Source organism: Neoarthrinium moseri, assembly GCF_022829205.1.
Source record: "Neoarthrinium moseri strain CBS 164.80 chromosome Unknown scaffold4_Wmoseri_CBS_16480, whole genome shotgun sequence".
In the NCBI taxonomy this organism is placed as follows: Eukaryota; Fungi; Ascomycota; class Sordariomycetes; order Amphisphaeriales; family Apiosporaceae; genus Neoarthrinium; species Neoarthrinium moseri.
In genome coordinates this window covers 1,162,430-1,187,761 of record NW_026055118.1, presented here as the reverse complement: position 1 = coordinate 1,187,761, position 25,332 = coordinate 1,162,430, and the positions used below count along the sequence as shown (strand labels likewise).

The 25,332-nt window shown below is 50.2% G+C and overlaps 10 protein-coding genes across 10 annotated transcripts; 4 read left to right on the top strand and 6 right to left on the bottom strand.

The window, feature by feature from the left end:
* Positions 1 to 480: 480 nt before the first annotated feature.
* JN550_002170 (uncharacterized protein) lies at positions 481 to 2,263 on the bottom strand (the record flags this gene model as incomplete). The annotated part of the gene is made up of 2 exons (XM_049313435.1): positions 481 to 1,779; positions 1,832 to 2,263. The coding sequence occupies 2 exons, from the start codon at positions 2,261 to 2,263 to the stop codon at positions 481 to 483; spliced, it is 1,731 nt and encodes a 576-aa protein (XP_049176231.1).
* Positions 2,264 to 3,472: 1,209 nt separating this feature from the next.
* JN550_002169 (uncharacterized protein) lies at positions 3,473 to 4,535 on the bottom strand (the record flags this gene model as incomplete). The annotated part of the gene is made up of 2 exons (XM_049313434.1): positions 3,473 to 4,181; positions 4,234 to 4,535. The coding sequence occupies 2 exons, from the start codon at positions 4,533 to 4,535 to the stop codon at positions 3,473 to 3,475; spliced, it is 1,011 nt and encodes a 336-aa protein (XP_049176230.1).
* A 933-nt stretch (positions 4,536 to 5,468) lies between these two features.
* On the top strand, positions 5,469 to 6,020 carry JN550_002168 (uncharacterized protein; the record flags this gene model as incomplete). The annotated part of the gene is made up of 3 exons (XM_049313433.1): positions 5,469 to 5,646; positions 5,704 to 5,933; positions 5,991 to 6,020. The coding sequence occupies 3 exons, from the start codon at positions 5,469 to 5,471 to the stop codon at positions 6,018 to 6,020; spliced, it is 438 nt and encodes a 145-aa protein (XP_049176229.1).
* A 111-nt stretch (positions 6,021 to 6,131) lies between these two features.
* JN550_002167 (uncharacterized protein) lies at positions 6,132 to 7,231 on the bottom strand (the record flags this gene model as incomplete). Its single annotated transcript, XM_049313432.1, has 4 exons — positions 6,132 to 6,252; positions 6,303 to 6,801; positions 6,859 to 7,073; positions 7,128 to 7,231. The coding sequence occupies 4 exons, from the start codon at positions 7,229 to 7,231 to the stop codon at positions 6,132 to 6,134; spliced, it is 939 nt and encodes a 312-aa protein (XP_049176228.1).
* A 382-nt stretch (positions 7,232 to 7,613) lies between these two features.
* On the top strand, positions 7,614 to 9,488 carry JN550_002166 (uncharacterized protein; the record flags this gene model as incomplete). Its single annotated transcript, XM_049313431.1, has 4 exons — positions 7,614 to 7,983; positions 8,068 to 8,366; positions 8,424 to 8,918; positions 8,970 to 9,488. 4 exons carry the CDS (start codon positions 7,614 to 7,616, stop codon positions 9,486 to 9,488), a joined length of 1,683 nt encoding a protein of 560 aa, XP_049176227.1.
* Positions 9,489 to 10,312: 824 nt separating this feature from the next.
* On the top strand, positions 10,313 to 11,447 carry JN550_002165 (uncharacterized protein; the record flags this gene model as incomplete). Its single annotated transcript, XM_049313430.1, has 5 exons — positions 10,313 to 10,581; positions 10,645 to 10,883; positions 10,942 to 11,054; positions 11,116 to 11,196; positions 11,268 to 11,447. 5 exons carry the CDS (start codon positions 10,313 to 10,315, stop codon positions 11,445 to 11,447), a joined length of 882 nt encoding a protein of 293 aa, XP_049176226.1.
* A 1,197-nt stretch (positions 11,448 to 12,644) lies between these two features.
* Positions 12,645 to 14,329, bottom strand: JN550_002164 (uncharacterized protein; the record flags this gene model as incomplete). Its single annotated transcript, XM_049313429.1, has 2 exons — positions 12,645 to 13,163; positions 13,217 to 14,329. The coding sequence occupies 2 exons, from the start codon at positions 14,327 to 14,329 to the stop codon at positions 12,645 to 12,647; spliced, it is 1,632 nt and encodes a 543-aa protein (XP_049176225.1).
* Positions 14,330 to 15,567: 1,238 nt separating this feature from the next.
* JN550_002163 (uncharacterized protein) lies at positions 15,568 to 17,273 on the top strand (the record flags this gene model as incomplete). The annotated part of the gene is made up of 7 exons (XM_049313428.1): positions 15,568 to 15,769; positions 15,850 to 15,903; positions 15,963 to 16,036; positions 16,125 to 16,501; positions 16,565 to 16,660; positions 16,778 to 16,938; positions 16,999 to 17,273. 7 exons carry the CDS (start codon positions 15,568 to 15,570, stop codon positions 17,271 to 17,273), a joined length of 1,239 nt encoding a protein of 412 aa, XP_049176224.1.
* A 1,070-nt stretch (positions 17,274 to 18,343) lies between these two features.
* Positions 18,344 to 19,111, bottom strand: JN550_002162 (uncharacterized protein; the record flags this gene model as incomplete). Its single annotated transcript, XM_049313427.1, has 3 exons — positions 18,344 to 18,507; positions 18,616 to 18,799; positions 18,905 to 19,111. The coding sequence occupies 3 exons, from the start codon at positions 19,109 to 19,111 to the stop codon at positions 18,344 to 18,346; spliced, it is 555 nt and encodes a 184-aa protein (XP_049176223.1).
* A 3,123-nt stretch (positions 19,112 to 22,234) lies between these two features.
* JN550_002161 (uncharacterized protein) lies at positions 22,235 to 23,929 on the bottom strand (the record flags this gene model as incomplete). The annotated part of the gene is made up of 5 exons (XM_049313426.1): positions 22,235 to 22,631; positions 22,695 to 23,491; positions 23,547 to 23,643; positions 23,782 to 23,849; positions 23,918 to 23,929. 5 exons carry the CDS (start codon positions 23,927 to 23,929, stop codon positions 22,235 to 22,237), a joined length of 1,371 nt encoding a protein of 456 aa, XP_049176222.1.
* Between the last annotated feature and the right edge of the window lie 1,403 nt (positions 23,930 to 25,332).

Genomic DNA, 25,332 nt, shown 5'->3' with positions numbered 1-25,332 from the left:
ATGCAGGTAGAATCCGTCAACAAGACTCTAGATTCAAGGAGACTACCTAGGTGGAGGAGAGTACGTCGTTGCGTAGCTGAGTCTCTATGTAGCTATCGCCAAAGGGCGGGCAGATTGGGGAACAAGCGGATGGAGAGGGGCGCGAGACAGGAGACCGAATGCGTCATAAGACAGAAGGAATCCTGACGAGTACGTCCATCTGGAAAATCTGGCAATCATTGCAGCATCTGACTAGTTGCGCATCGCAACCCAAGTATGTGACTCCTATGGTGCATCAACCTATTGATATCCAGATGGTGGCCAGTTGCGCCTCGCAACTCATTCATCTAGCAGTTGGCACGGTAAACTCCCAGCAAGACAGGACTGCCGCCATCCAGAAATCACAACTCAACCTAACGCCTCACCCCTTCCCCCGAGTACCACAGGCACGTTGCAGTACTCCCATTGCCCTGGCGGTAGGGCCGGCACTACTGCTCCATCTCAGACAAAGCCGGCCTCGAATCGACGTCTCTTCTTGCCGCGGACACGGCTCGCTCCATCCTCATCCTCCGCTCTGCCATCTTGTCCATCTTCTTTCGGCGTGCTTGCCTCGCGACTCCGCTTTCCACCTCCTCCAGCGACTGGAGCTACGACAAGCTCGAGGTACCGAAGCCACTGTGGGTATCCACCAACATTGCCAATGTCCAGTGTTCGGACGGCCTCTGCTTTGCGCGCATCGTCCATGGTCTCCCAGTCCAACACAGGTCGCTTCGGGATGACGAGACTTCTGAGGAGTCTCGCCACCAAGAAATTGGGGCTGGCTTTCATCGAGTCCCCCACGAGGTCAAGATAGCCAGGGTAATTCTTCAGATGCTGAGATGGTAGGCACTTCGGCATCGTTGCGATGAACCGAGCTTGGTCGACGTGGCCCAAGCACCGCCAGTCCAGACGATCACCTCCCACGGCAGGTAAGGCCAATGGTTCAGCGAACATGGCCTTGGACCCGGGGCAGGCCCAGGCCTCGTTCATCTTGTCCAGTATGTCGCGGGTAGCCTCGCCCTCGTAGACCTTGGTCAGAAGCTTCAGATGCAGTCGAGCATGGTTTAGCTGGATCTTGGCCCCAGTTCTCCGGGAAGCCTTGTCAGTGCCGTGTAAGCCGTTCAAACCGAGCTGCAGGGTCTCGACACAGGATTGGGTCTCACCCAGCTTCGCCACCAGTTCGTCGAGCTCTCTTGGGACGGAAAGCGGGTGCATGCCGTATCTGCCGCTTGCACGTCTCTCATTCTCCCTCGACAGATCCAATTGCGCATCGTCGCCTAGCCGAGATGCGAAGATCTTGGAGGAGTTCTCTTTCCTGATCAGCTCACCATGCTCCCGTCTCTTGAGCGTTATCGTGAGTTTCATGTTGTTCATCTCCGCGAGCATTATGCACCTGGAAAGGTTTCTGTTAACCCGCGGGTCCACATCTTCACCCGCGCTTCGTCTCTCGTCCAGGTCACGAGCCATGCCTCGCAGGAAGTTTTCTCTGGAGAATGCCTTGGCCACATGATCTTGAAGTTTCTCGAAGTCATCTGGGATGTCGCTGATGAAATCAATGTGGTCGGGCCATTCGCCATCATCAAAGTCGTAGTCCCGGGCCATGTTGCCCTTGATAGGTAGGCTAGAATGACCATTGACAAGACGCATGATGCCGTGAAGATGATCCTCTGCATCATCATTGACTGTGTGAGCGCGAAGCTTGTGCTCATAGAGAAATCTGAGTCGACGTGTCTCAAACTCACAAGAGTCGCATCCGTACATCTGGTCGACTGTCAGTCCTGGCCCCAACCTGGAGTATAGGCTCGAAACATACCTCTTCCTCCTCCGAAGAACTTTGTGAATCCTCATATTCACTGTCATCGTGGGACATCTCGGCGTGTGCTTCATCCTTGGAAGTTGATTCCTCCTTCTTGCGTTCAGCGACGAGATCATCAAGACAGTCACAGCGATAGTCCTCCCAAGCGGCCACCAAATCTAGGCCTTGGTCAACGATGTGCTGTACACAGCGTCGAACGGCGTCGATATGCGCCCAGGCAAACCGGCTGATGTCCAAGCCTTGCAGCATGCGGAATCGCTTGATGGCCCCGGCCGCTAGAATATCACACTGGATATGACCAAGCTCTTCTGGCATGGATTGCCACTGCGAGTAGATCCACTCTTGGAACCGATCTACCTCCACGAGCTTCCAGCGAAAAGCTCTGAGCGCATTGAAGGCGTCACGTATGTTGTTGATATTGCAAGACATCGTTGCAGGGATATTTTTGTCGGTGAAAGTCAGTGGAAATTGGTGGCTGTCAAAGGGTCTTGATGTGTACAAGAAAGTATGAGCATGAGCCAGCTGGTGATTGGTTCCCTCGCTGTAGGTACGAAGGGGTGTCATGGGTTGACCTAGTATGACGGATGCCATCAATTTCGGTTCTGGGGTGACATCTACTTATGCCCTATTTAGGATAGAGGATGAAGCCCCGTTTATTACACACATCGTGAGCCGTGCAGTCGCAGTGAGCTTCTAAGATAAAGACTAGTAGCGGTAGCGGTAATGTCTTTCTACGCGTGCCTATTGAGAAGAGTACTACTTTCTTTGATTGTAGACGTTGAATTTGGGGTTTACTTTGTAGTCGTGGATTTTTGCTTTTGAATGCCACCTTCAATTAACATTCCAGCCAAAGATGTTGGCTCGGCGCGAGTTCTGCAATGGCTTTTATATCTGAAAGTTTTCATTGATATTAGACAGGCGTCGGCGCCTTGAGACGGGCTACCACGGCTTGTTTTCTACAGAATCTGCAAGTCACCTTTATTGGCCATGGTGAGATATTGGGTGATGCAATTAAGAGCGGCAACACGATCATGTCGTGAAACCGATACGGGCTCTGGGCGAACATTTCGCCTATGTCATTTGTCCTAGCCTTGGAACAGAATTTCAAAAAGTAATTTTGTTTGTATCCGCTCATTAAATAGGGCTAAAGGAATGTCACACTGCATAATGCTGTCTAGACTTCGGGCGACTTAGCAGATCAACCGTACCTCATCCACAATCCACCACTTATCGAGGTTTCCATAGGAACAAATCTATCGGTATAGTTTTGATGAATGTGGGCTCTTTTGCTACATTTACCATACTTTCAAATAGTCCTGAATGAATGCCAGCTTGCCCATACATTAAAACCACATTCTCTTAGCCATGTATACTGTGTTGCATGAAGAGTGCGCGGCCTACGCCGTGAGTAAAAATACATTTTCAGGAGTATTGTTCAGAATCTTTTTCATGTGAATCCCTTATCGCAGATATTTTCATGTGCAAGTTGGCATTCCCATCTTTTTGTTTTGTTAAATGCAATTCCGTTGTGTGATATCAGAAGGCAGTACAGGTCACTCCGTAGTAGTTCAGGTTTTCCAAGTCAAAGATCCAAAAGTGCGTTCTTGTGAATTATTATTTGTTCCCTGATGTATATCTTTAAGCGTTGCAGTCCTTGAAGTCGGGGAGCTTGAGCAACTTCTTTGCGTTCTCCCTGCCAATCTTCTTCAAGTCTACCTCGTTCAGCTTCAAATCATCGTACCAGCCACAAGCGTCACCGAAAGACTCAAAGGGGTAGTCAATGGAAAACAGTATCCTGTCCGCACCGACTTCAGTGAGGCAGTACTGAAGGGTGGCAGTCGAAAAGTGGCCACTGGTGGTGATCCAGATGTTATCGGCAAAGTACTCGCGGATGGTGCGCTTGCAAGATAGGCCGAGAGGCTTCTTGACGTCCTCAAACCAGTGGTTGATTCTCCACAGGTCGAAGGGCAGGTGCTCACCAAGATGGCCGATGATGATCTGCAACTTGGGGTGGCGGTCAAACACACCGTTGGTGACCATACCGAGAATGTGCAGACTGACACCCTGGGCGAAGCTCAGGGGCGGGCCGATCAACCAGCTGCGCTTAGCCCACAGCTTCTCGTGAATGGTGCCAGTGGGGTTTCTAGGGTGAAGGTAGAAGGGGACGTCCAGCTCGGTCACTGTCGACCAAAACTCATCCCACTCTGGCTGATCGTAAAAGACCATGTCATCACCGTCGGGACCTGCCCTCTGGGTGTCATTGACCAGAGCACCCTTGAAGCCGAGTTCCGTCACACAACGTCTCAGCTCAGCAGCAGCCTCCTTGGGGTTGTGCATCGAAAGAGTGCTGGTCGCGGTTAGGTATTGGACTGTGGGTGTGTGATTCAGCAGTGACTTACGCGAAAGCACTGAATCGATCTGGGTGAGCCTTGACGGCCCCGGCAATGTAGTCGTTGACCTCGACTGCGAGAGCCTGTGCATCCTTGGGGTCCCAGATGTCCTGGACACCAGGGGCTGTGTAGGAAAGGACGGTGTGACCAACGCCGTGCTTGTCCATATAGTTGAGACGGGTCTCGGCAACATCGCCGATCTCAGCGGCATGCTTCGCGGGATCGGTTGCGAAGAGAGATGCCCACCATCTGGTCTTCTCCTGGAATCGGGGGAGCGCGAAGGCTTCCTCGAGAGCTACCTTTCCCAACATGGTGCTGTGAGGAATGTATGTATGTGTACGTGTATGCTGGAAGACTTCAAGAATATGGAAGACGAACGGAATCCAACTAAAGAGGCAGCAAGATTGGTAGTGGTATGAATTTCTGTCTCAAAAAGGCATGAAGAAAACTGAGTGAATATATAACACCCCGGCATCCCTCCGGAGGGAGACGCCGAAGTCGCGAAACGCGTGCGATTGCTTTTTCGGCTCCATTGTCCCAGCGACCTCCGGGGCCCCCTTCTCGCGAGACACGAGTGAGCAATCTCCCCCATGCTGGTCGGTAGTGTTCCTCCACATGCGTCCTGCTATCGACAAATGGCCCACGACCATGACTACGAGATGCCGCCCGCGGGGTGTCGGATAAGGGCAGGGCGCTGGTGCAATATCCGCCGGCAGTGATCCACTCCCCGGACTCGAGACACGTTCTGCAAGGGTCCTGAAAGGGGGAAGTTGTGGGGTAGCCTTCCCCACGGTGGTCGGGGCCAGCGAGAAAGAAGCCATTGGGTTGGATTGTACCGAGCCTGCCAGCCCCCAAGGTTGTTGTCAGGACCGAAGCACGACCTGGCGACACTGTCGTTGCGTCGCTCTGCTGTCGTGCTCCATGGACCCAGAAATTGTGCCCGCTGATATTGGTGCCAGTGGCGGATGGTCACCCCTAACCCGGGCGGGTACAACCCAACGGCCACATTTTCAGTTGCCAACTGCCCTGGCGCTAAGGTCACGGCCCCTCCATGAGTCCTGGTCCAGGTATGACGGCATCCCGCTCTCGGTCGCCAGCTTGCAGGACCCTGATGCAACATGGATTTCCCATTGAGCCCCTGTGTAGTAAATAACATCTTAATATAATATTACACACTGATAAGTACACCTTCATTAGCAAGTACTCGAATGCACAGTTGCTTGTCTTCAAGCCAGTGATTCAAGATGTCGACGTACAAAGCCGCATACCCCGCCCAGGTCTCGGTTGACCCGGAGGTTGTCCGCTTCTTTGAGAACTTCTACGCCGTATCCGATACTCCTGGTGCCCACGATGTCTACGTTGATCAGTTTACGCAGGACGCAACGTTCAAGTTGGGTTCAAAGACTTCGCAGGGCCGGAAGGGTACGGAGACGCATTTTCCCTCATACAGTCGAGCCTCCACTAACTGCGCTTATACAGAAATCACGGACTTGAGATTAGGAATGTGGACCGCGGTATCGCAACGAAAGCACACCGTCGAAAAGGTGTTCCCTTTTGGCAACAACAGCCACGAAGTCATGCTGTACGGCACCGTCGAGTACGAGTTGAAGGCCGGTGGAAAGGCGAACGTGGAGTGGGGAGGCCGAGCAGAATTGGTCAAGTCCAACGAGGATGGGAAGTTCAGAATGCAGTTCTATCAAGTCTACCTGGTACGTCTCAGTCACGAACATACCATTCTGTCAAGTTACTAACGCACTGGCTCGTAGGATACTGCTGCATTGTCTGCCAAGAAATAAGAGTGCCCCCATAATTAGTAGTTGAATGCAAGCCACATACGAACGTCAAGAATGGTTGTGATGTCGACAGGTTGTATAACATTTTGACTTTCAAAGACATGGAATGTAAATCTACTCTAGCTTGCCAGCAAAAGCTTTGATACGGTTGGCGACTTCGTCAGCCGCTTCTATACAGTGCCAGTGCCCAACCCCATCCAGAATCTCCAGCGCCGTACTTACATCGGCATTCCAACTGCAGCCATGTTAGTGAAGTGTTGTACTTGCATATGGACTAATAATTACCTCTTTAATATCGCCTCGGCTGCGGCCAGAGGACTGGTCTTGTCATCAGATCCTGAAAGGATAAGCAACGGGCTCCGGCTGTCGGAATACTGCGGCGGCTCTGCATCTGAGATTGCTTTGCAAAGAGAGTTATAACCCTCCGAAGTTTGCGACAGGAGAAGCGCCCTGATAAAAGCACGGTGAGTGGCTGTGCTTTTCGAGCCAGTTGCCGCAGCCGGTATTGTATCGGCCATGGCCTCCATCCCAGACTTCTCGACCGTAGCGATTCTTGCATTGAAGATAGGCGCAAGCCCTGGGTTCGGGTTTACCGGGCCAATGAGTACGACACCCCGAAGCCGAAGTTGTAGCGAAAGCTTCGAAGCGACGATGGCACCCATCGAGTGGCCGACAGCGACCACGTTCTCCGGCTTCAGGTTTAGTTTTGTAATGAGTTCGACGGCATCCTCGACGATTCCATCTATACCGCCGTATTGACCGTTGTATTTGGACAATGCACTGCCTTCGCAACATTAAGCTTCAATTCTAGGCACCAGGTGTTGTCAGGCCCTGTACTCACCATGAGTGTCAAAAGCCACACAGGTATGGCCGGCTGCAGCCAGCGAGGGGATTGTGGTTGCGTAGAACGAGCTCGAAGAGCCAAGTCCGTGAATCATGAGAAAAGTTGTTCCCGATTCACTTCCTTTCTCAGGGGAGCTCTTCGTATAGTAGAGGGACTTGCCCCTAATGTCGAGAAAAGGCATCTTGGCGCGCAACTGTTCGGCTTCCGTTCGCCTGTTGGAGAAGATTATCTTGGGGAACAATAGGCAGGTGATGGTGCCAACTGACCTAGTGTTTTCAACGTCGATATCATCGTCTGCAGGTCCGTTAAGTCTCCCGGTCGACGATATCGGTTCTGTCAAGTCCAGGAGCCACGCGTGAGCCCCACTCATAAGCGGCAACGCTAATCAACTTAGGGCCAGTCGTGGATCACCGACCTTGCCCCCTCCCCTGGACAAGTGGGCGGCCCGGGACCCAGTTCACCCTCACGATTCACAGTGGACCATCCTCCACCCGCGGCAATTAGTTCTCTCTCTAGTGACGATGGCAGGGTCGGAATGGGGGCGACAGGGCCATCTGGCTCGGCCGCGGTTCCGATCTCGAGATCCGTGCAAATCCTGGATACCGTTTTGCTCCTCTCAAACAAACCGCATGCCTATATTCCCATACGTTCAAGCCTGATTAAGCGTTGCGAATCCTCGGCCCACGATTTACCCTGGCCACTGGAATAGTCACTCTCTTGCGAACAGTTCCTCAACCAGCCAGACAACAGCCATGGGTTCCATGGAACCACACTACAGCTCTACCGCTGAGAGCCAGCGTATTTTTGACCTGCTCTGTGGCCTGTTTGACGATGTGGCTCTGCCACGTGCAGTTCAGGACGTGAAGGCAGACATCCAGTTTACCGCAGACCGCGACCTGCCGTACTTCCCCATCCCCTTCAAGGAGACAGAAACCACTGCGGCACTCAAGGCCATTGAGGGTTCTGTCGCGGCACTGCTTGCTAAAACAAAGGATGCTGGTCAGGGCAATCGGAAAATCACGGTCAACCTCGAAAAGACCAGTGCGTTCCTCTTCCAGGCCTATCTTGCCAAGGTCGGGGGCCTGGGAAAGCTGGATAAGGAAGTCCGAGCCCTCCTGAAAGGTAAGGACCCCAAATTATGCGGCTCTGAACGCAGTGGATGCGTATCACGCGTTGATCACCTGGTTCCTAACCTTTGTTGATTAGATACCGATCTTCTACAGGCTCAGTCGGACCCGTATAGACGCATGTCAGCCAACCTATACGAGACCGCAAGTCCAGGCCAGTACTACCATATCCACGGTTCACTTGAAGCTTCAACGACGCTGGGATTTCTTGGACTCGAGCCCTTTAGACCAGACCTCAAGACCCATGAGCAAATCGTGGACGTCATCGAGACGGCGGTGAAGAAGTATACCCCCGAGGAGCTCGAGGTACTCAACGCCAAGTACCGACAGGCCGGGGTAAAGGCTTTGAAGCATGATGAATTCCTGCAGACTCATCATGTAAGCTAGAACTATGACCCTATTTCTCTCACTTGCCGATATTGACCACTTGCACAGGGCAAGACGAATAGCCAGTTGCCACCCTGGGCCGTAACTCCCCTCGAGGACAAGACACCAAAGGTACCTCTGCCAATGACTGATGGCAAGAGGCTACTGTCTGGAATTAAAGTGTTGGAGTTGTGCCGCATTATTGCCGGACCCGTAGTGTGCCGAATCCTCGGAGAGTACGGAGCCGACGTCTTGAAAATAACCAGCCCGAATTTGAGTGATGTGCCATTTTTCCAAGTTGATGGTAACATGGGCAAGCATGCGGCAGAACTTGACCTAAAGTCTCCCGAGGGAAGACAAAGGTTCGAAGAGCTCCTTGAGGAGGTTGACGTGGTCATTGATGGTTACCGTCCGGAAGCCATCGCAAAGCTGGGATATGGACCTGAGTACATGGCCAACTTGGCCGCCAAGAGGGGCAAGGGTCTGTCCTACGTCAACGTCAACTGCTTCGGCTATGAGGGTGAATGGGCACACCGACCTGGCTGGCAGCAGATTGCTGACTGCGTACGTCATCTCGCGCACTCTTTATTAACATTGTTTGCTAATGACTGTTAGGTGTCCGGTATTGCTTGGGAGCAGGGCAAATTCATGGGTCTCGACGAGCCTGTAGTTCCCCCTTTCCCCATTTCTGACTACGGAACGGGATGTATGGGTGCGATTGCAGCCTTGGTTGGGCTCTACCATCGAGCCACTGCTGGTGGTTCGTGGCACGGAAAGGTCTCCCTTCTCCAGTATGACTTGCTGCTGTTCAAGGCTGGACTATTGCCTGCAGATATTCAGGAGTCGCTGCGTAGCTGGGTTGGTCCCGATTTCTTGAGCCTCCGGCACGCACACAGCGTGGACCAGATTTCGGGCACCGCACTGCGCAAGATGAGGGAAGTGTTTCCCAAATTGACACTTGATAAGAAGTACCTGGACCATTGGTACGCGGACAGCTACAAAGCTGATGTCGAGGCGGTCTTGCCGGTGGTAGAGATTGACGGCCTTGATATCAGCTTTCGACGCGCCAGCAGGCCCAATGGGACTGACAAGGCTTCGTGGGAGTTCGGCTCCGACAAGGACTACAGGAAATAGATCTGGTTTATGGATTCTTTCATGCATGGCGGAATGGGTCTTTCTGGCTGCAGGCTATGCACCTACAAATACCCCGATAGCGAGCCTTGTACTAGTTACTACGTAGAATCAATTAACATAATGTCATTATTCTCAAGCATCACAGCACTTAAACTCTTAGGTTGTAGATATAAAGACGCAGACCCCGGGCTGACTTAACCTACTGACTTCGGTCAGATCTGGACTAGTCCGACGTCGAAGAACATTAACTCGCACGTGAGGGATGGCACGTCGCGGCCTCACGAGCTTGTGCGGGCAATGAGCAACACTACGCCAAAGCGTAGAACGACAGCGAACTCTGACAACAGCAGCAGCATTAATTTGCTTAGCTCAGTGCTCAAAATCAACGTTGCAAACCAAGGTACGGCCAAGTACTGAGCTCACCACTTGGCGCCGAAGCCGTTTCGGACCTAGTCGCTGTGACGGTGGTGACCCACGGGGCCCCAGAATTTTTAGCTCCATCTCGAGTCAGATCAACCCCAAGGTTGGGTCCGCTATCCGCAAATCCGAAGTTCCTTGCCGCTCGCGGTCAGAGCACTCCCGTGCAACTGCCGCCATTGCCGTTGGCGTGTTAGTAATGCAATGGCTGAGAGCCCCCGTCCGGAGTGGGCGGGACAACATCAGCTGATCTCGAGCAAAGAACCCCCCCCTTATTGACCTCAACATCCTTATAGCGAGGACGTTGCTGCAAAGTCACTGCACGAGACTTAGCATCATCTGCTTCAGATTCTACCGTTTGCAGCTTCCCCGCCTTCTCCAGCAGTCTCACTTTCACAACCGCAAGTATGGGTTCAGTCTCAAACGGCACCCCAAGCAATGTTCTCGGTAAGGAATGGACGGAGCAGGTCATCAACTCTATGGGCCCCAAGACGGAGCCCAGGCTGAGAGAGGTTATGTCGTCGCTGATTAGGCATGTCCATGACTTTGCACGGGAGGTCAAGCTTACCACAGACGAGTGGATGCTGGGTGTTGAGATGATCAACCAGGCTGGTCAGATGAGCAACCAGAAGCGTAATGAGGGCCAACTTCTCTGCGACGTCATTGGTCTGGAATCGTCAGTCAACCTCAAATCTGAATGATAGCTCACAGGAATGAAATATCCACTAACCTTGCACAGGCTCGTGGATGACATCACCTATCAAGAGGCTACCAAGTCTGGTGGTTCAGCAACCGCCTCTGCCATCCTGGGGCCCTTCTGGAGACACGACACCCCCACCCGTGAGAATGGCACTACAATTACCTTTGATACCCCCAAAGACGGCCAGGTTGCCTTCCTGCACGGCCGTGTGACCTCTGCCGATACTGGAAAGCCTCTAGCAAATGCCTCTGTTGAGGCATGGCAAGCCTCGACTAATGGTAAGTAGTCTTGATGGAACTTTTGGGCAGAAGGACCACGACTGACATTTATGCATAGGTCTCTATGAGCAGCAAGATGAAAACCAAGTAGAGCACAACCTTCGCGGAAAGTTCATTACTGACTCCGAGGGACGCTTCTCGTTCTACTGCTTGCGCCCTACTCCTTACCCCGTAAGTTCAGCAGCTAAAATCACCGCAAATACTTCAAGCAAACGCTAACCACGCACTTCAGGTTCCGGAAGATGGCCCTGCCGGAAAGCTGTTGAAATTGATGGACCGTCACACTTTCAGACCTGCTCACATTCATCTCATTGTAAGTCAAATTTTGCCAACTGACCCGTACGTTTCCAAGTCATTTCATGAATTAACACCAGATTTTTCCAGGCTATCGCTGAGGGTCACAAGCCGATTACCACCCAGATCTTTGATGACAAATCTGACTACCTTGACAACGACTCTGTCTTTGCCGTGAAGGATGACCTGACTGTCACTTTCGTGCCGCGCAAGAATGACCCTCAGGCCCAGTGGGAGCTGGAGTACAACCTGAGCTTGGCAAGCGCTTAAAATGTACGCTATTTGAAGGGTACAATCTATTTTACGAGTTTAGTTGTACATATGTATTTACGAGTTACGACTGTCACCTTCCCCAAGTGTTTGGAACTGTAAGAAGGTTGGACTCCAGAGATGAATTACGTTATCGTATCTGTTGTACAAATGAAGAAAAAAAAGCAATTAGGCCAATCCTACCACCTCGATCGAATTGCGAGCTTCCGAACGCAAGTCACTGCATCACTTTGATTATAACCGGGCTGGCGCATAGCATAGCATCGTCTACCTGGGGGCAGGTATTGTACTTCATCCGTAAATGTCCTATAAGGGGTAATATATGCAGGGCGCTTAATTATCCCTGTAAACTCCTCTTTATTTATTAATTTTTTTTTTTACGAAATACTTCCACATCTCTATATTGTTGGCCAGCTCCAGTGGTTTGTACTGAGTACTCCATTGGAGCTACAGATTTTAGATAGCGAGATTCTTTATAAGCTCTGTACTGTACTGTTGACGACCCTGGCTGCTTTGCAGCTGGTTCGGGGCAATCGTTTGGGCGCAGTTAATTATTATCTCTAATAAACAATATTTTACACGAAGCCTCGCCATAAGTACTTATTAGTCCTATCGACGAGTATTTCGGCACCACTGCCTGGTACTTAAAGTGCATAAAGCATTTTGATGATTCCTCCTCTTGTACTTCTGCCAAGTTGGTCGAGAGAATCGAGTTGGTTTGATAGGCAATGGATACAATTCATGCAGCCACCGTAAGAGCAATGGTGGAAATTGCAATCGCAGCCACGTCGGAGGCATATCCTTGCAATACGCTTAAAGTGGTGGCATTTCGATTGCTATAAGCACTAGGCCCAGATGGTGACAAAGGAGATTAGGGATTTGCAATGAATTCTAGCGAAGATGGAGTCGCACTAACGCGGCAATTGAGCGAGGTACGCGCATCACGTTTAAAGGAGACATGCATAGATTTGAGAGAATCTGTTCGTGCGTTTTAATGGAGTCGATGCATGTATTGGCTTCTTATCTAGTAATTTGCAGTGGAGACAGCTTATAGCGAACTCCGCTTCTAGTGGTGCTAACAACAGCCATTGATACCAGCGTGAGGATGATGATAATCCATCGCTGTTGCACACGATCGACTTCAAGGCGAGCTAACACTCCAAGCAGCACCACCAATTAATCTTTGCACCTCATCGTTCAACCAATCATCTCCCTAGCGATGTGCTCAGTGCGCTCTGCATCCGCCAGCACGCCTGCTCTTTTCTTTTCACTCCTGGGTGTGAAAACAACCTCAGCATGGACCGGTTGAGTGACAGTTCCATCCTTGAACCCAGTTTCGACACTGATGTCTAGACCACCGGGTGGTGGAGATATATCGTACGCCCAGACAACTTTGGAAGCCGCCAGCAGTACGGAGGTCATTGCGAACTGCTCTCCAGGGCATTGCCGACGGCCGGAACCGAATGCATAAAGAGCTCGGCGCCCGCTGTTTTCTAATTCATCGGCCTTGAACGAGGGGCGTAACCCAAAGGGATTGTTTAAGAAGCGATCAGGAATGAAGTCGTTGGGGCGATCGTACTCCTCCTCGTTCCGATGAATCGTCCAGGCATTGGCAATAAATACAGTGCCCTTTGGAAAGAAGTACTCTCCAACTCGCTCATCCCTGCTAAGAACGTGAGGCAAGGCCGATGGTGTAGTCGGGCGCCACCGAAGAACCTATACTACTATGAGTACAACACCAACGTGCACGATTGGGCCTCTTTACTTACTTCCGAAACGCATGCCTTGAGATATGTCAGCTCACCAATCCTGTCGCTCTTCAAGGGCTCGTCTCCGGCAACCCGGTCGATCTCCTCGTGGGCCTTGGCCAGTGTCTCTGGGTGCGCAGCAAATGCAACCATGAGACTTTTGAAAGTAGCCAGAGTTGTGTCGACAGCAGCCCCCACAGCAGCTTGTCCCACGTACGCTAATTCTGTGTCCGTGAACTTCTCCCTGCTCTGACCAGCAGCTTGTTCCTTCATGATTTTGGGGAGCAGGCTATCAAATCCAACTGAGTCCGGGTCCTTCTCAATCTGCGCATACGTCTTCTTTGCTCCGGCGAGGTAGTTACCGGAATCTTGCATCATTAATTTCCTCACATGACGAGCGTTCCCCTTCCACTTGGCTAATATCTCAGGGATGTATTTCATGATGGGGAAAACATCAACGGGCGGCGCAGCACCGGGGAGAAGCAGCTCCAAGAGCTCGTCTTGAGAGTAGCAGAGCTTGTCAGCATAGTCCGCAGGCAGGTCGTCTAACCTTTCGCCAGTCGTAGCAATCAATGGCACGGCCAAGGACCAGTGCCTCACCTTCTGCTCATAGTCTTTGCCGCCATCGATGAACTTTCGGCACAAGTCCGCAGCTTCGGCCTCGAGGAGTGGGAGGAGTCTTTTTATGCCAGCTGCGCTGAGTATAAACTGGAACGACTTGCGCCATCGCCGATAATAATCGTCATATTGCAGGATAGTGATGCTTTTCTCCTCAGGGTCCGTGAACACGTGCTTCGTAAGGATGTGGTTGTGGGGACGGTCGGAGCAGACCGCACCTCGCTTATCGAACAGCTCGTGAACCAACTTGGGGGTATTCAAAAGGACCAGGTTGCCGGTCCCAGCCTTCAAACCTACAATGTCACCATACTGCTTCGCCCACTCGTGGAACTTCAGGTACGGCTTCTGTATGGGCATTTGATGCAGATTCCCTAGGCCCGGGATGATGGGCGGTCCGGGGGGGAACCCTTTTGGTCTGAGCGTGCCGAGCACCCACCTGGCAAGGAGGAATGTCAGCACGACGCCTACACCGACGGCGCAGGTTGATAAGGCGCGCAGTGGCAACGTTTCAGCCATGATGTGATGACAAGTTGACAGATGCAGATTCTGAACCAGCCGATGGAAACGAGAGAAAGGAAGATCTGGGTGACACAAGACAGCCGACTTGCGTTTCTAAGCAAACAAGCGGACGAAGCAAGGTCGCTTAAGTTCTGCGCTGGCAGCGTGTCGGGCGTCATCTTCCGATTCCTTTCATGATGACCACGTTTTATTGCCTATCCTGCCCTGCCTGCTTGCGAATCTTCTTGTCCTGCTGCACCGTTCAGGAGACCCCCGAGACCCCGAGCGCTGCGCCGCAAACGCAGAGCGCTGGCCCGGTAAATTGAGTAACAGACGCGGTGCCAGTCTCCGATTACCCATGTTGCTATGCCTGCCATGGCTTCTGCGCGGCTGGCTTGGCTTCCAGGCTTCGCGTTGGGGTCACGGAATATGCCGCAGATGATACACCCGGAGCAGCCAATCGCGGAGCAGCCAGCTTTCATTTGGCCCTGGTAGAGCAAGGACAGGGTTGCAATCAATTGATGTACTAGGTAGGGCAATGCGCCGTTCGACTATGACATTAACTCTCAAGATGTGCAGCTTTTTCATTGCAAAGGACCTTCGTTATTGCATGTAATTAGCATATACTGCCCCTGTTGAAGGGTTTCCGAGCTCTGGGTGGAGCGCGATAAGCCTTGGTTCCATATTACAGCTGAGCAAAGGGCTTAGGGCAAAATCTCAACAATGTGGAGCTGTTGATGAATTTAAGCTTCCAGGCACAGAAGCAAAGGGTAATAACACAACGTAGTGAGGGGTGGAGAGCTTTGTGCTTCTGGCTGACGAAATTACTCTGTGATCCAAAGCTCACTTGTAATCAAGTGACAAGCATGGTTTGCAAGCCGGAAGTTGAATCCGGTGTTCCGTGAGACCATCTGGGTTTTCCAAGTCGTAGTGCGTTCCCTTTGATGCAATGATCGGCTGTAAGTACCTGGTTTGTTGCAGAATAAGCGAGGTCACAGTCTGGGGTTCGTCCGGGGTCAAGCTGAGCGAGCCATAGTTCTACGGTACGCTGAACCTCAGTCGCCCAGCATGAGCGTAAGGTAGGAAGGAATATCGTTCAGTAGGACTTTCCAGAGATCCTCTTATATCGTTCGGGGAGGGAGGAGAAATACATTCAATCTCAAAATAATTCCTGATCTGCTACCATACGCGCATTGATAAACGTACTGTCCAAAGCGCAGTTGATCTCGGTGGACATCGACAAGTTGACTGGTACCATGTCAGTCGTCAACGGAGTTGCAATAGTGCTTCCACCACCGGAAGGCTTCGAGGTTGACTTTGCGAACCCAACGAGAAACCTAACACTGGTACGCCAGACGTATTGGATCTATGGAATTGGAACTGCTCTGGCACTTTTCTTTCTTGTGCAAAACCTTTATGTCAAACTTTATGTTAATCGTAAAGTTGACACCGAGGCAGGTAAGTCTGGCAGTTCCATACTATTTGCCACTGCCAGATACAGAACAGATTCTCAGTATTTCTAACTCGAGGCTGTTCAGGTTGCCTCATAGCTTCATGGATCATGAGTCAGATTGTACAGGCTCTACTGATTTGTGAGTACTTGATAATTCAATTTTGCTACCAAGGAACATGCCTAAAACTTTTTCACAAGCAACGGTCGCAGCTAAGTTGACTGGTACTCATGCTTGGGAGATGTCACTTGAAAAGTACAATTATTGGACTCTTGTAAGTCTACCACTGTCATCTGGTCACCTTATCTAGACTCTCTCATTCCAGATTCGACGCATTTAGAAGATGCTAACAGCCTACACAGATCTTTTATGTTTCATCGACGATCTACACCCCAACAACCGGCCTCGCCAAGCTTTCTCTCCTATGCTTTTACAACAAAGTATCACCCGCACGATGGTGGATATGGTGCACACGAATATCTATATTCGTCTTAGCAGGCTACACCGTTGCCATTACCTTCGCCATGCTTTTCGCCTGCAACCCAATCCGACGCAGCTGGGATGTCACAATGACAGAGGGAGAATGCGTCAATCGACCATATCTATACATCGCCATAGCAGCATTGCAGATTCTGAGTGATGTTGGGCTTATAATTATGCCTATGCCCATGATTTATGGCCTACAGATGCCATCGAGACAGAAGATTGGCTTGGTGTTGATGTTTGTAGTTGGTTCGTCGTGAGTGAAGACAGCTTCTACAATTTTGCGCCAGTGATTGCTTATGTTCATGCCTTTTCATAGTACGTTGGTCACCTCCATCATGCGTTTGGTTACACTGGTACCCGCCTTATCGGACGCAGATCAGACTTGGGCACTCAGCCAGCCAGTTTTGTGGATGTGAGTCCAATAACCACGTTCTTTTTCACCTTGGCTGTCAGGCAGAGCGAACATCTTGAATGCGTTTGTCGGACTCTAATCTCAACAACTGATGTGCTGACATCTGTCGTTTCCTAGCTGTGTTGAAGGAAACCTCCTTACTATCTGTGCGTCATTCCCAACAGCCAAGCGCTTCTTCCGTCTCGTGGCCCCCCGTTGGATCGGCGAGTCTGAAACAAAGAGGTCGTCCCGTAACAATGGTCTCGACCAGCAGGGACCGTCGCGAGAACATGCTTTCCGTACGTTCGGTGCATCTGGTACACGTAAAGAGCTGGATACTCTCTGCATGACACGTTCAGATAACGAAATTGTGCCGTTGGGAGACCTCAAGTTGGGCGATGGAGAGCCCATCGAAGTAACAATACAAGGCGGCAAGGGGGAAGCCAGATTGGTTAAAAATGAGCGAGATGAAGACACGACTGGTAGCGGGGACTCAATTTCCAGTTTCACAGAGACTGGAAGTCAAAACCTATCATGGGATCCTACGTCAGCTGGTAGTGAGAGACAACCACATCGCAGAATCTTACAGACGAGGACATACCGGGTAACGAGACACTCAGGGGCGACGCTGTAGCTAGCCGCACTTATCCATTGGACAAATGGTTAGTAAATCTTTTATAAGCGCCACCATAGGCGAGATTCAAAATTGAAATTGCCAGGTTAACATTATCACCTACCATGAATGTCTGAACCTTTATTTTTCCCTCTTCTCCATGAAGGTGATAAAAGAAGGATCACAGATCGAAGACCTGTAGGAGATTCTCTATGGGTTCGACTGGACTTGGACCCCATGTTACGATGCTGATACTAGAGAAACACAAATCGTATTGCTCTCCTGTTCTTTGGCTGTTGTCGTTTCTCTTGAGTTGGAATCCCGAGCGTGAACTTGACACTCCGATAGCCAACACTCTGCCTGAAGAGGAAAACCCAGTGCTTACTCTCACGCTACTACTGATGCAACCAGCGGTCAATATTGGCTGCCATTTTATATACTTGAAATCGTCTTTGCATTTTGTCTGGTTATGCTTTGAGGGCAAAGATGGCGTTGTCTGGAAACGAAGAAGTGGGTACATGTATAACCATGCAATTTTTTGGAGGCTCCAAGCAGAAAGCCCGGCCCAAAGAACACAAAGTACACATCCACTGATTCCAGATTATTTTGAAGTGAGCAATACCTGCAGAAGAGTTTATGAACCTAAAATTCTTCCTCGAAGGGAGTTGACTTCTTTCTTGGCTAACATTTGTTCGTTGAACGAGCATTTCTCAGTTCGAGTACTCTTCCCCTTTTGGCACTCTGCAGAGGCCCGAAAGTCTGATATCCTAATCTCATACTATTACACCAGCCTCAAACCAGATTCTCATAGCTGGTTCTCTGATTATAATGAGTATACATTTCACACAGATTGGATGCGACGTGATACGCAGTACTTTGCCAGCCAATCAAAAGGAGCAGTAATTAGTCTTCAAAGACTAATAATTCGCAGTCTAGAACGAGTAATACTCGGAGTGATCTTCGACCCTAAAATCTCACAACCAGCTGTTTGTAAGATTGATTCAGGCCAATATGTTGGGCCGAGAATCGATACAACCTCTGTTGCCATAAGGAACCTTATTACAGAGCTTGGTTGCGTCTTCCCACTTGAATTAATCCCTCACAATAAATCCGCCACCGAATTGATCAGTGCACACTGTAACCTCGCCATCGAAGTCACAGTCTAATTCTCCGCTATCAACACGTTCCTGGACATCCGCGGGCAGTGAAGGTGCGTTGCCCGTGTTAGCATTGTTCGCTTCGTTCGTGGCATCGTCTGTGGTACCGTTATTAGCACTGTTGTTTTTGGCTCCGTTGCTGGCATTGTTGCTCGCATTATTGTTGGTGTTGTTGTTGTTGTCGCTGTTACTACTACGGCTGTTACCGTTCCTCACAATGAAGCCACCACCAAACTGATCTGTGCAAACTGTAACCTCCCCATCGAATTCGCAGTCCAGTTCTCCGCTATCCACGCGTTCCTGGACATCCGCGGGTAACGGCCCAGGATTGCCCGTATTTGCATCGTTCCGATTAACTGCCGCATTATTGGCGCTGTCATTATTGGTATCCTACGCGACCCATGAATAAATCCGAGTCAGCATTCTGTTCATTTTTTCTGTAGCATCAACTGCCTCTGTGGGAGACCAGGAACAAGAGGTAGAGGGACAACTTACTTCGCGCACGAAGAATGAAGCCCCAGAACGGTCACTGCACGTGACACCATCCACGACCTCGACACAATCCAGCTCGTTGCTGTCTACCCGCTCCTGGACGTCGGCAGGGAGGCCACTATTTACGGGATCGCCAATGTCGGGCCTAGGTAAGGCGGCGGCAAGGAAGCTGCTGGCAAGCAGAAGTAGGGCTGAATACTTGCGGTACATTTTGCTGGAGGATGATTGGGTGGTCTGTAGCGAAAGAAAAAAAAAAAAAAAAAAAAAAAAAAAAAAAGTAAACGGACCGGCCGAGCGAAGCGAAACGTGAGTTTGGAAAAAGATGCTGTAAATGATGGGAAGCGGACTGGGATCGAACAGTATGATCTGCTGATGAGCGGGCAATCTCTCGATCTTATAGATACTTTCGCACGCCGACTTGTTACCTTGTCAATGCTGGGATCTAACCAAGTAGATGCCGCATGTCATCCAGAAAATACCCGCTAGAACCGTCCCCTGGTGGTATCCATACAGGGAATAGGGCGTCGCAGCAGTATTCCATAGCACAGCAACGTCCTCTTACCCATTTAACACTTTACTGCGATATTCCCAGATCATCCCACGAAAATTAAGTTTTGTGGAGTTGGTTGGTTTCCGCAATCTTGGCATGCTTCATAAACCAGGTTGCCGGCTGCGTGGGATGGTCTGCGTGAGCTTGGCACGCCGTTGAATACGACCTCAAACCCAGCGTTGAAACCTAGCACTGAAACCCTGCTCTGACGTTGAAACTACAGCGACAAAACGAAATTTGGCACCGAACGCTGTCAGGCGGATGCATTGGGTAATTGAAATAAGGTTAAAGTTACTGAAAAGAGTTTGAAAGCCCAGGGGAAGTCTGGGCAGGCGAGCAGTGACAGCAATATTTGGGAGCCAGCGGCTCAGGGTCCCTAAATAAGGTGCGGCTCACCTTTACAGGGGTATTTGTTCCCTTACTAGATAGTATCGCATGAGGTTTCAAAGCGTCTTATTGATTGGGATGGCATATGTTAGGGATCTCTCGGCCAGATCAGGGATGAATATCGCTAGACATGAACTTTCTTCTGATCTTAGGTAAATTAACCGTGGTGCGCGACAAAATTGAAATTTGATGTGCTAGTATCTCAAGCCCAACCCCCCTTCTTTCCAAGAGGTGAAAGATTCAGCCAGACTGAAAAGGCACCACAAAGTAAGCTCTCAGCATTGCAAGATATGTAATTGTTTTCGAAGTTTCACGTTATACGGGCAGGTGCTTGAATAAATATGAGATAATATCGTTACCCGAAATACTATGCTTTGGCCTGGGTATTTTAAGCAATGCTTTGCGAGTTGACATGATACATTGATTATGTTCCTTCGAAGACCAATTGCTAGAAATCATACGGATTTATTCACGTACCGTTTCGTATACGTCCTTACATATCACTTCTCTGATGGGCACATTGGAGGTGATGTGTGAATGAAAAGAAATTATTACATGCATTATGACGCCTGGTTGAGCACTTATGACTGAAACGAAGTCACAGAGTTCTAATACTGAAACAAGTTCTCTCACAAGACGAACGGACATGAGGTGATCGCTGATACAAGTGGACTCCGTGATAGGCCGGTTCATTATGTCCTGACTCAAGACTATTTGCACCCAGTACCCTGAAAACTCTGCCTAGACAGCCTCGATGGATTCCGTTCTTCATACACGAATCGGCGCCCCCTGGACCTCACAACACCTTTGGTTGCCGTTATTTAAGTTTCCCGCGCACTCGATTCAAAATGGCTTGGCAGCTCATGTGGACCAGGGTCACTATTTTCGAGCTCATGGGTGCCCTGGTCCTCAGGGAGCTCTTGTAAAGCTGTGTCATCTAGTTCCTGAGGTTGAACTGTGTTCGATGCTGGGAGTTCTGCCTTCTCGAACTGGTTGTCAGACGATCCAGGAACGCGGTTCCGTTTCTAAATCTGCCAAGATATCACGGACATTAATACCACAAGCACAAGACCGACACCCAAGCCGACACCCAGCCCGATTGTCTCCACCTTGGAGCTCTTGGATCCGATCGATTCAGTAGGAGAGTGGAAAATCGTTGGCATGGAGGATGTATCTGATGTTGTTCGTTCGATAAATGTCGGAGTGACACATATAACCATATCCGGTAGTGGTTTCACAGTTATACCCAGCTCCACAACAACCTCCTCCAAGACTTGAGGGGCAAAGGTACTCCGATACAGCACAAGCTCGAGGGGAGCATGCTTGGGATATTGTACGTGTTGATAGAAGTGTTGAATTACCAGTAGTTGTGACAATGGATATTTCCGTGGAGGTCACATTCTGCCTGACGGCGGTGCTTGGGCAGGCTTCATCACAATTACTGCCAAAGCCACAACATCCTATTGTCCAGTCAGGTTCGTAAAAGCAATACATGTCGTCTGGGCAGCAAAAGCCGTTCCCTGGAGTACCGAGGTCAATGCCTATCAACAACTGTTAGAACTATTGCGAATATCGTTTAAAGTCTCCTTACATGAATGTTCACCAAGTCCATAGTCAGTATGAGCTAGGGTAGGTAAGCTCCGGCGATGAAACAGCACGGCTCCGTCTGTATTGGATGAAGTATGCGCTGACAGAGTTCTGCTAGCTGCAAATTGTGTTTTTACCCGACCAGATAGTCCCATTATGAGTCGGAAAGAGAGCAAACACGGGAAAGCCAGCTGATAATGCATAAGAATTGTTATACCGGACAAATATGTAATCACGAGCCAAAATGGGGGGTAGTATAGTAACAATAGTAGCCTTTACCGTGTCTTGTACCTTTGGGCGAAATGATAAAAAGAAAAGATGAATATCCATGCAATGCTTCGTTCAGGGGCTACTTATATCTTGGTGCACGGGTCAAGTGATGCGCTGATCTTAGCTGTGAGGAAGAAATCTCTGTGGTAGTACAATTGTCACTCGGCCGCTATCATGCATAGGCCTAGACGAATCAAATTCAACCTTCTGCAAGTTGGCTGCATTCTTAACCAAAGTACCCCATGCACGAGTCTTTGGGGGCCGTTTGGCCAACGAATGCGCGTTACATAGCCCAATCGTAACCCATCTGAGGGTATGCAATGCGAGGCATCGAATGCTACCATGTTCAGGTTGGATATGCATAACCGCTTCATAGGCCAACTCCGAAACCCAGGCAACTCAACCGACATACACGAGTCTCCGATTTTGGAACTAGCGCTCACAATCTTATTATGATGGTCTACACAAAAGCCATAATAACTACTAACTAAGCGGAACAACCTTTTTCACGGCAATATATAGGCAAGGATTGGTGTCGGCTACTTCTCTTCCGCATCCATCTCCTCTTCCCATTCAGGTTCCACTGCATCGTCATCGGCAGAGGCATCCTGGTACTGCTGGTACTCGGAGATCAGGTCATTCATGTTAGACTCTGCTTCTGTGAACTCCATTTCATCCATGCCCTCACTGGTGTACGAGTGTAGAAAGGCCTTACGGCGAAACATGAGCGCGAACTGCTCACCGACTCGCTTCAGTATGCCCTGAATTGCCGTTGAATTTCCAACAAACGTGCTGCACAAATCTTGCCCTTTTGGTGCAACCGCGCAGTGCGATGCTTGGATATTGTTGGGAATCCAGTCTACGAAGTAGTCCGAGTTTCGACTCTGCATATTGTGAACTTGATCTTCAACCTCTTTCATTGATACCCGACCACGACTGCACGGTTTCAGCATCAGACACGGCGCACGTGATATGCAGTTGGGAACGTATACAACTTACAAGATCGTTGAGCAGGTCAAGTAGCGACCGTTGCGGAAATCGCAAGCCGCCATGTGATTTTTTGAGTCGAACATCTGCTGGGTGAGGCTCTGAGCCGTGAGGCTTCGGAATGCTCGTGCACCGGGTGTCATGCTGGTAAGTGGTGCATAGCCGACCAGGAAGAAGTGCAAACGTGGGAACGGGACCATATTAACGGCCATCTTACGCAGGTCTGAGTTGAGTTGGCCAGGAAACCGTAGAGAGGTCGATATACCAGACATGACTGTTGATACCAGATGGTTCAGATGATCATAGGAGGGATTAGAGAGTTTCAAAGTCCGACTGCAAATATCGTGCAGCGCTTCGTTGTCAAAGCAGAAGGTCTCATCGCAGTTTTCGACGAGCTGGTGAATTGATAAAGTCGCGTTGTAGGGTTCGACAACTGTATCTGACACCTTGGGCGACGGTACGACCGAGAATGTCGCCATCATGCGGTCGGGATATTCCTCCCGGATTTTGGCAAGTAATAGGGTGCCCATGCCGGCACCTGTGCCGCCACCCAGAGAATGTGTGATCTGGAAGCCTTGGATGCAATCCGTATTCTCTGCTTCCCGGCGCACAACATCGAGCACCTGATCAACTAGTTCAGCGCCTTCGGTGTAATGTCCCTTGGCCCAGTTGTTTCCAGCACCTGCCTGGCCGAAAACCATGTTATCAGGGCGAAAGAAGTTGCCGTATTGTCCTGATCGAACGGCATCGATCACACCAGGCTCTAGATCAACAAGTACCGCTCGGGGGACATATCTGCCATTGGGTGTCTGTAGGCATTAGTCATGAGAGTGAAACCACCGAAACCCCTCAAGGAAGCCAAACCTCGTGGAAGTAAACTCCCATCCGATCTCGCTGAGTCTCAGTTGTGCCTTGGTATTTTCCATCTGGGTCAAGTCCATGCTCCTCGGCAATGGTTTGCCTACGCACCGTATCAGTTAACTATTCAAGCAGTATGGCGGAGAAAACTACCTACCAAAAAGCAGAACCAATCTGGTTTCCCTGTGACCAAGCAACACTGCGTTAGATTTATCGACGGTGTCCTTCTCGACTGACTTACGCATTGTCCAGTTGATAGGTGAATCTGTTCATGAGGACGTACAGGTCAGCCGGGTGTTCGACTACATACTATTGTTCACCACGATGAATCTAAGAACAAAGAGCCATGATCAGTGACGAAAGCCAGGAGTACTTACAATTTCACGCATATTGGACTATCGAATATTCCACGGTATGGTAAAACCGGCTGGTGCACGCCAAACGTGAGGAGTTACGCCAATCGATCTAGTTTACGAGGCGGTGCTGAAAGGAGACTGAAAAGGTGCGTTGACATGAAAGTCATCAACAGGAGAGTTTCCAAACAACACCGTTTTGTATTGTTATTAGGTTGCATGTTTACATTGATATTGTTGTCGTAGAGGCTGCAGACCCAGGGCCGACCCCGTACATTGCCGGTCAGCCCGTCAAGGCAGCAGGATTTGGTTACATTAGCACGGGTCTAGTGAGATCAGTAAGCAGTTTCCACGGTGATTGTAAATGATAGTTCAACATGAGTTGGGGGAAAAGTGTCAAGGCAACAGCATTCGGGACATTGATTTTCAACTTTAGGCCTCCTTTATTGCTGAGGTCATGTGATGGTCACTTCCAGGTTGCGTGACTGAGGTATAGCTTATTCTCGGAAACCCGCTACGGCCCGAGACGGACCAACTCCCATATATCCACAATTAAAAAACAGGCTTGTTTCTGTGGCAAGACACAGCATGAAGTAACGGCGACGGAAATATGGACCATTCTAGTGTTAGCGACTAGCTGTAGAGCACACCCTTTGGTGCACATGTGCCCCGCGCCACACTTGAGTTGAGCCAGAGCAGCGAAACCATTAGTGCTGTCAGGCATCGAACCAACCCATGTCTAATGACACCTCCAGCAACTTGTTAACGGAAAGGATGACATTACTAACCATGGTAGTTACGTTAGCTGCCTAACTTAGGTACCTAACTAGTTAGGCGATGTGCCTGGCTACCGATCTGTGCCAAGGCGCCAAGCTCGGTACCTGCTGCAAGAACCCCCTCCGAGGCGGCGGCTGATGCCGCCCGCCGCGCTTTCATGCGTTGAATTTACTATGATACTCAAGTAGTTTCCCTGTTGGTTACTTGAAGCTTGCCAGTTAACTGATGCATATGCATAGTGCAAGCAGTTCCTCGCGGACAGCAGCTTCATATTCCGCCATCAGCTCATCGCGTGAGGACCGGGCGAGTTGGGATTGGTAGGGATTTGCTTGACGTCATGATTGCATTTCTAGTTTGCTAAGGTGAGAAATGTAGTGAACGTGTCGGCGGTATGCTCAGGGTTATGCATCTATAGATGTGCACTTCTACCTGGTGCATCCCCATGGGTCCCAGGTCATCCAGCTCCTTCTCCAGTTGATTGAGCCCCGGAGATATTTATAACATCCTTCGATGCTTGTCTAGCCATAAGTAATCGTGTACCTCGTCTCGGTGGTTAGGAGCCCATTTTCAATAGCACCGGACGGCCTTGAGCCACCGGCAATTCTGCAACCCAATGACCACGACCGAGGCGAGATGGGTGATGACACAATGCCAATACTTGA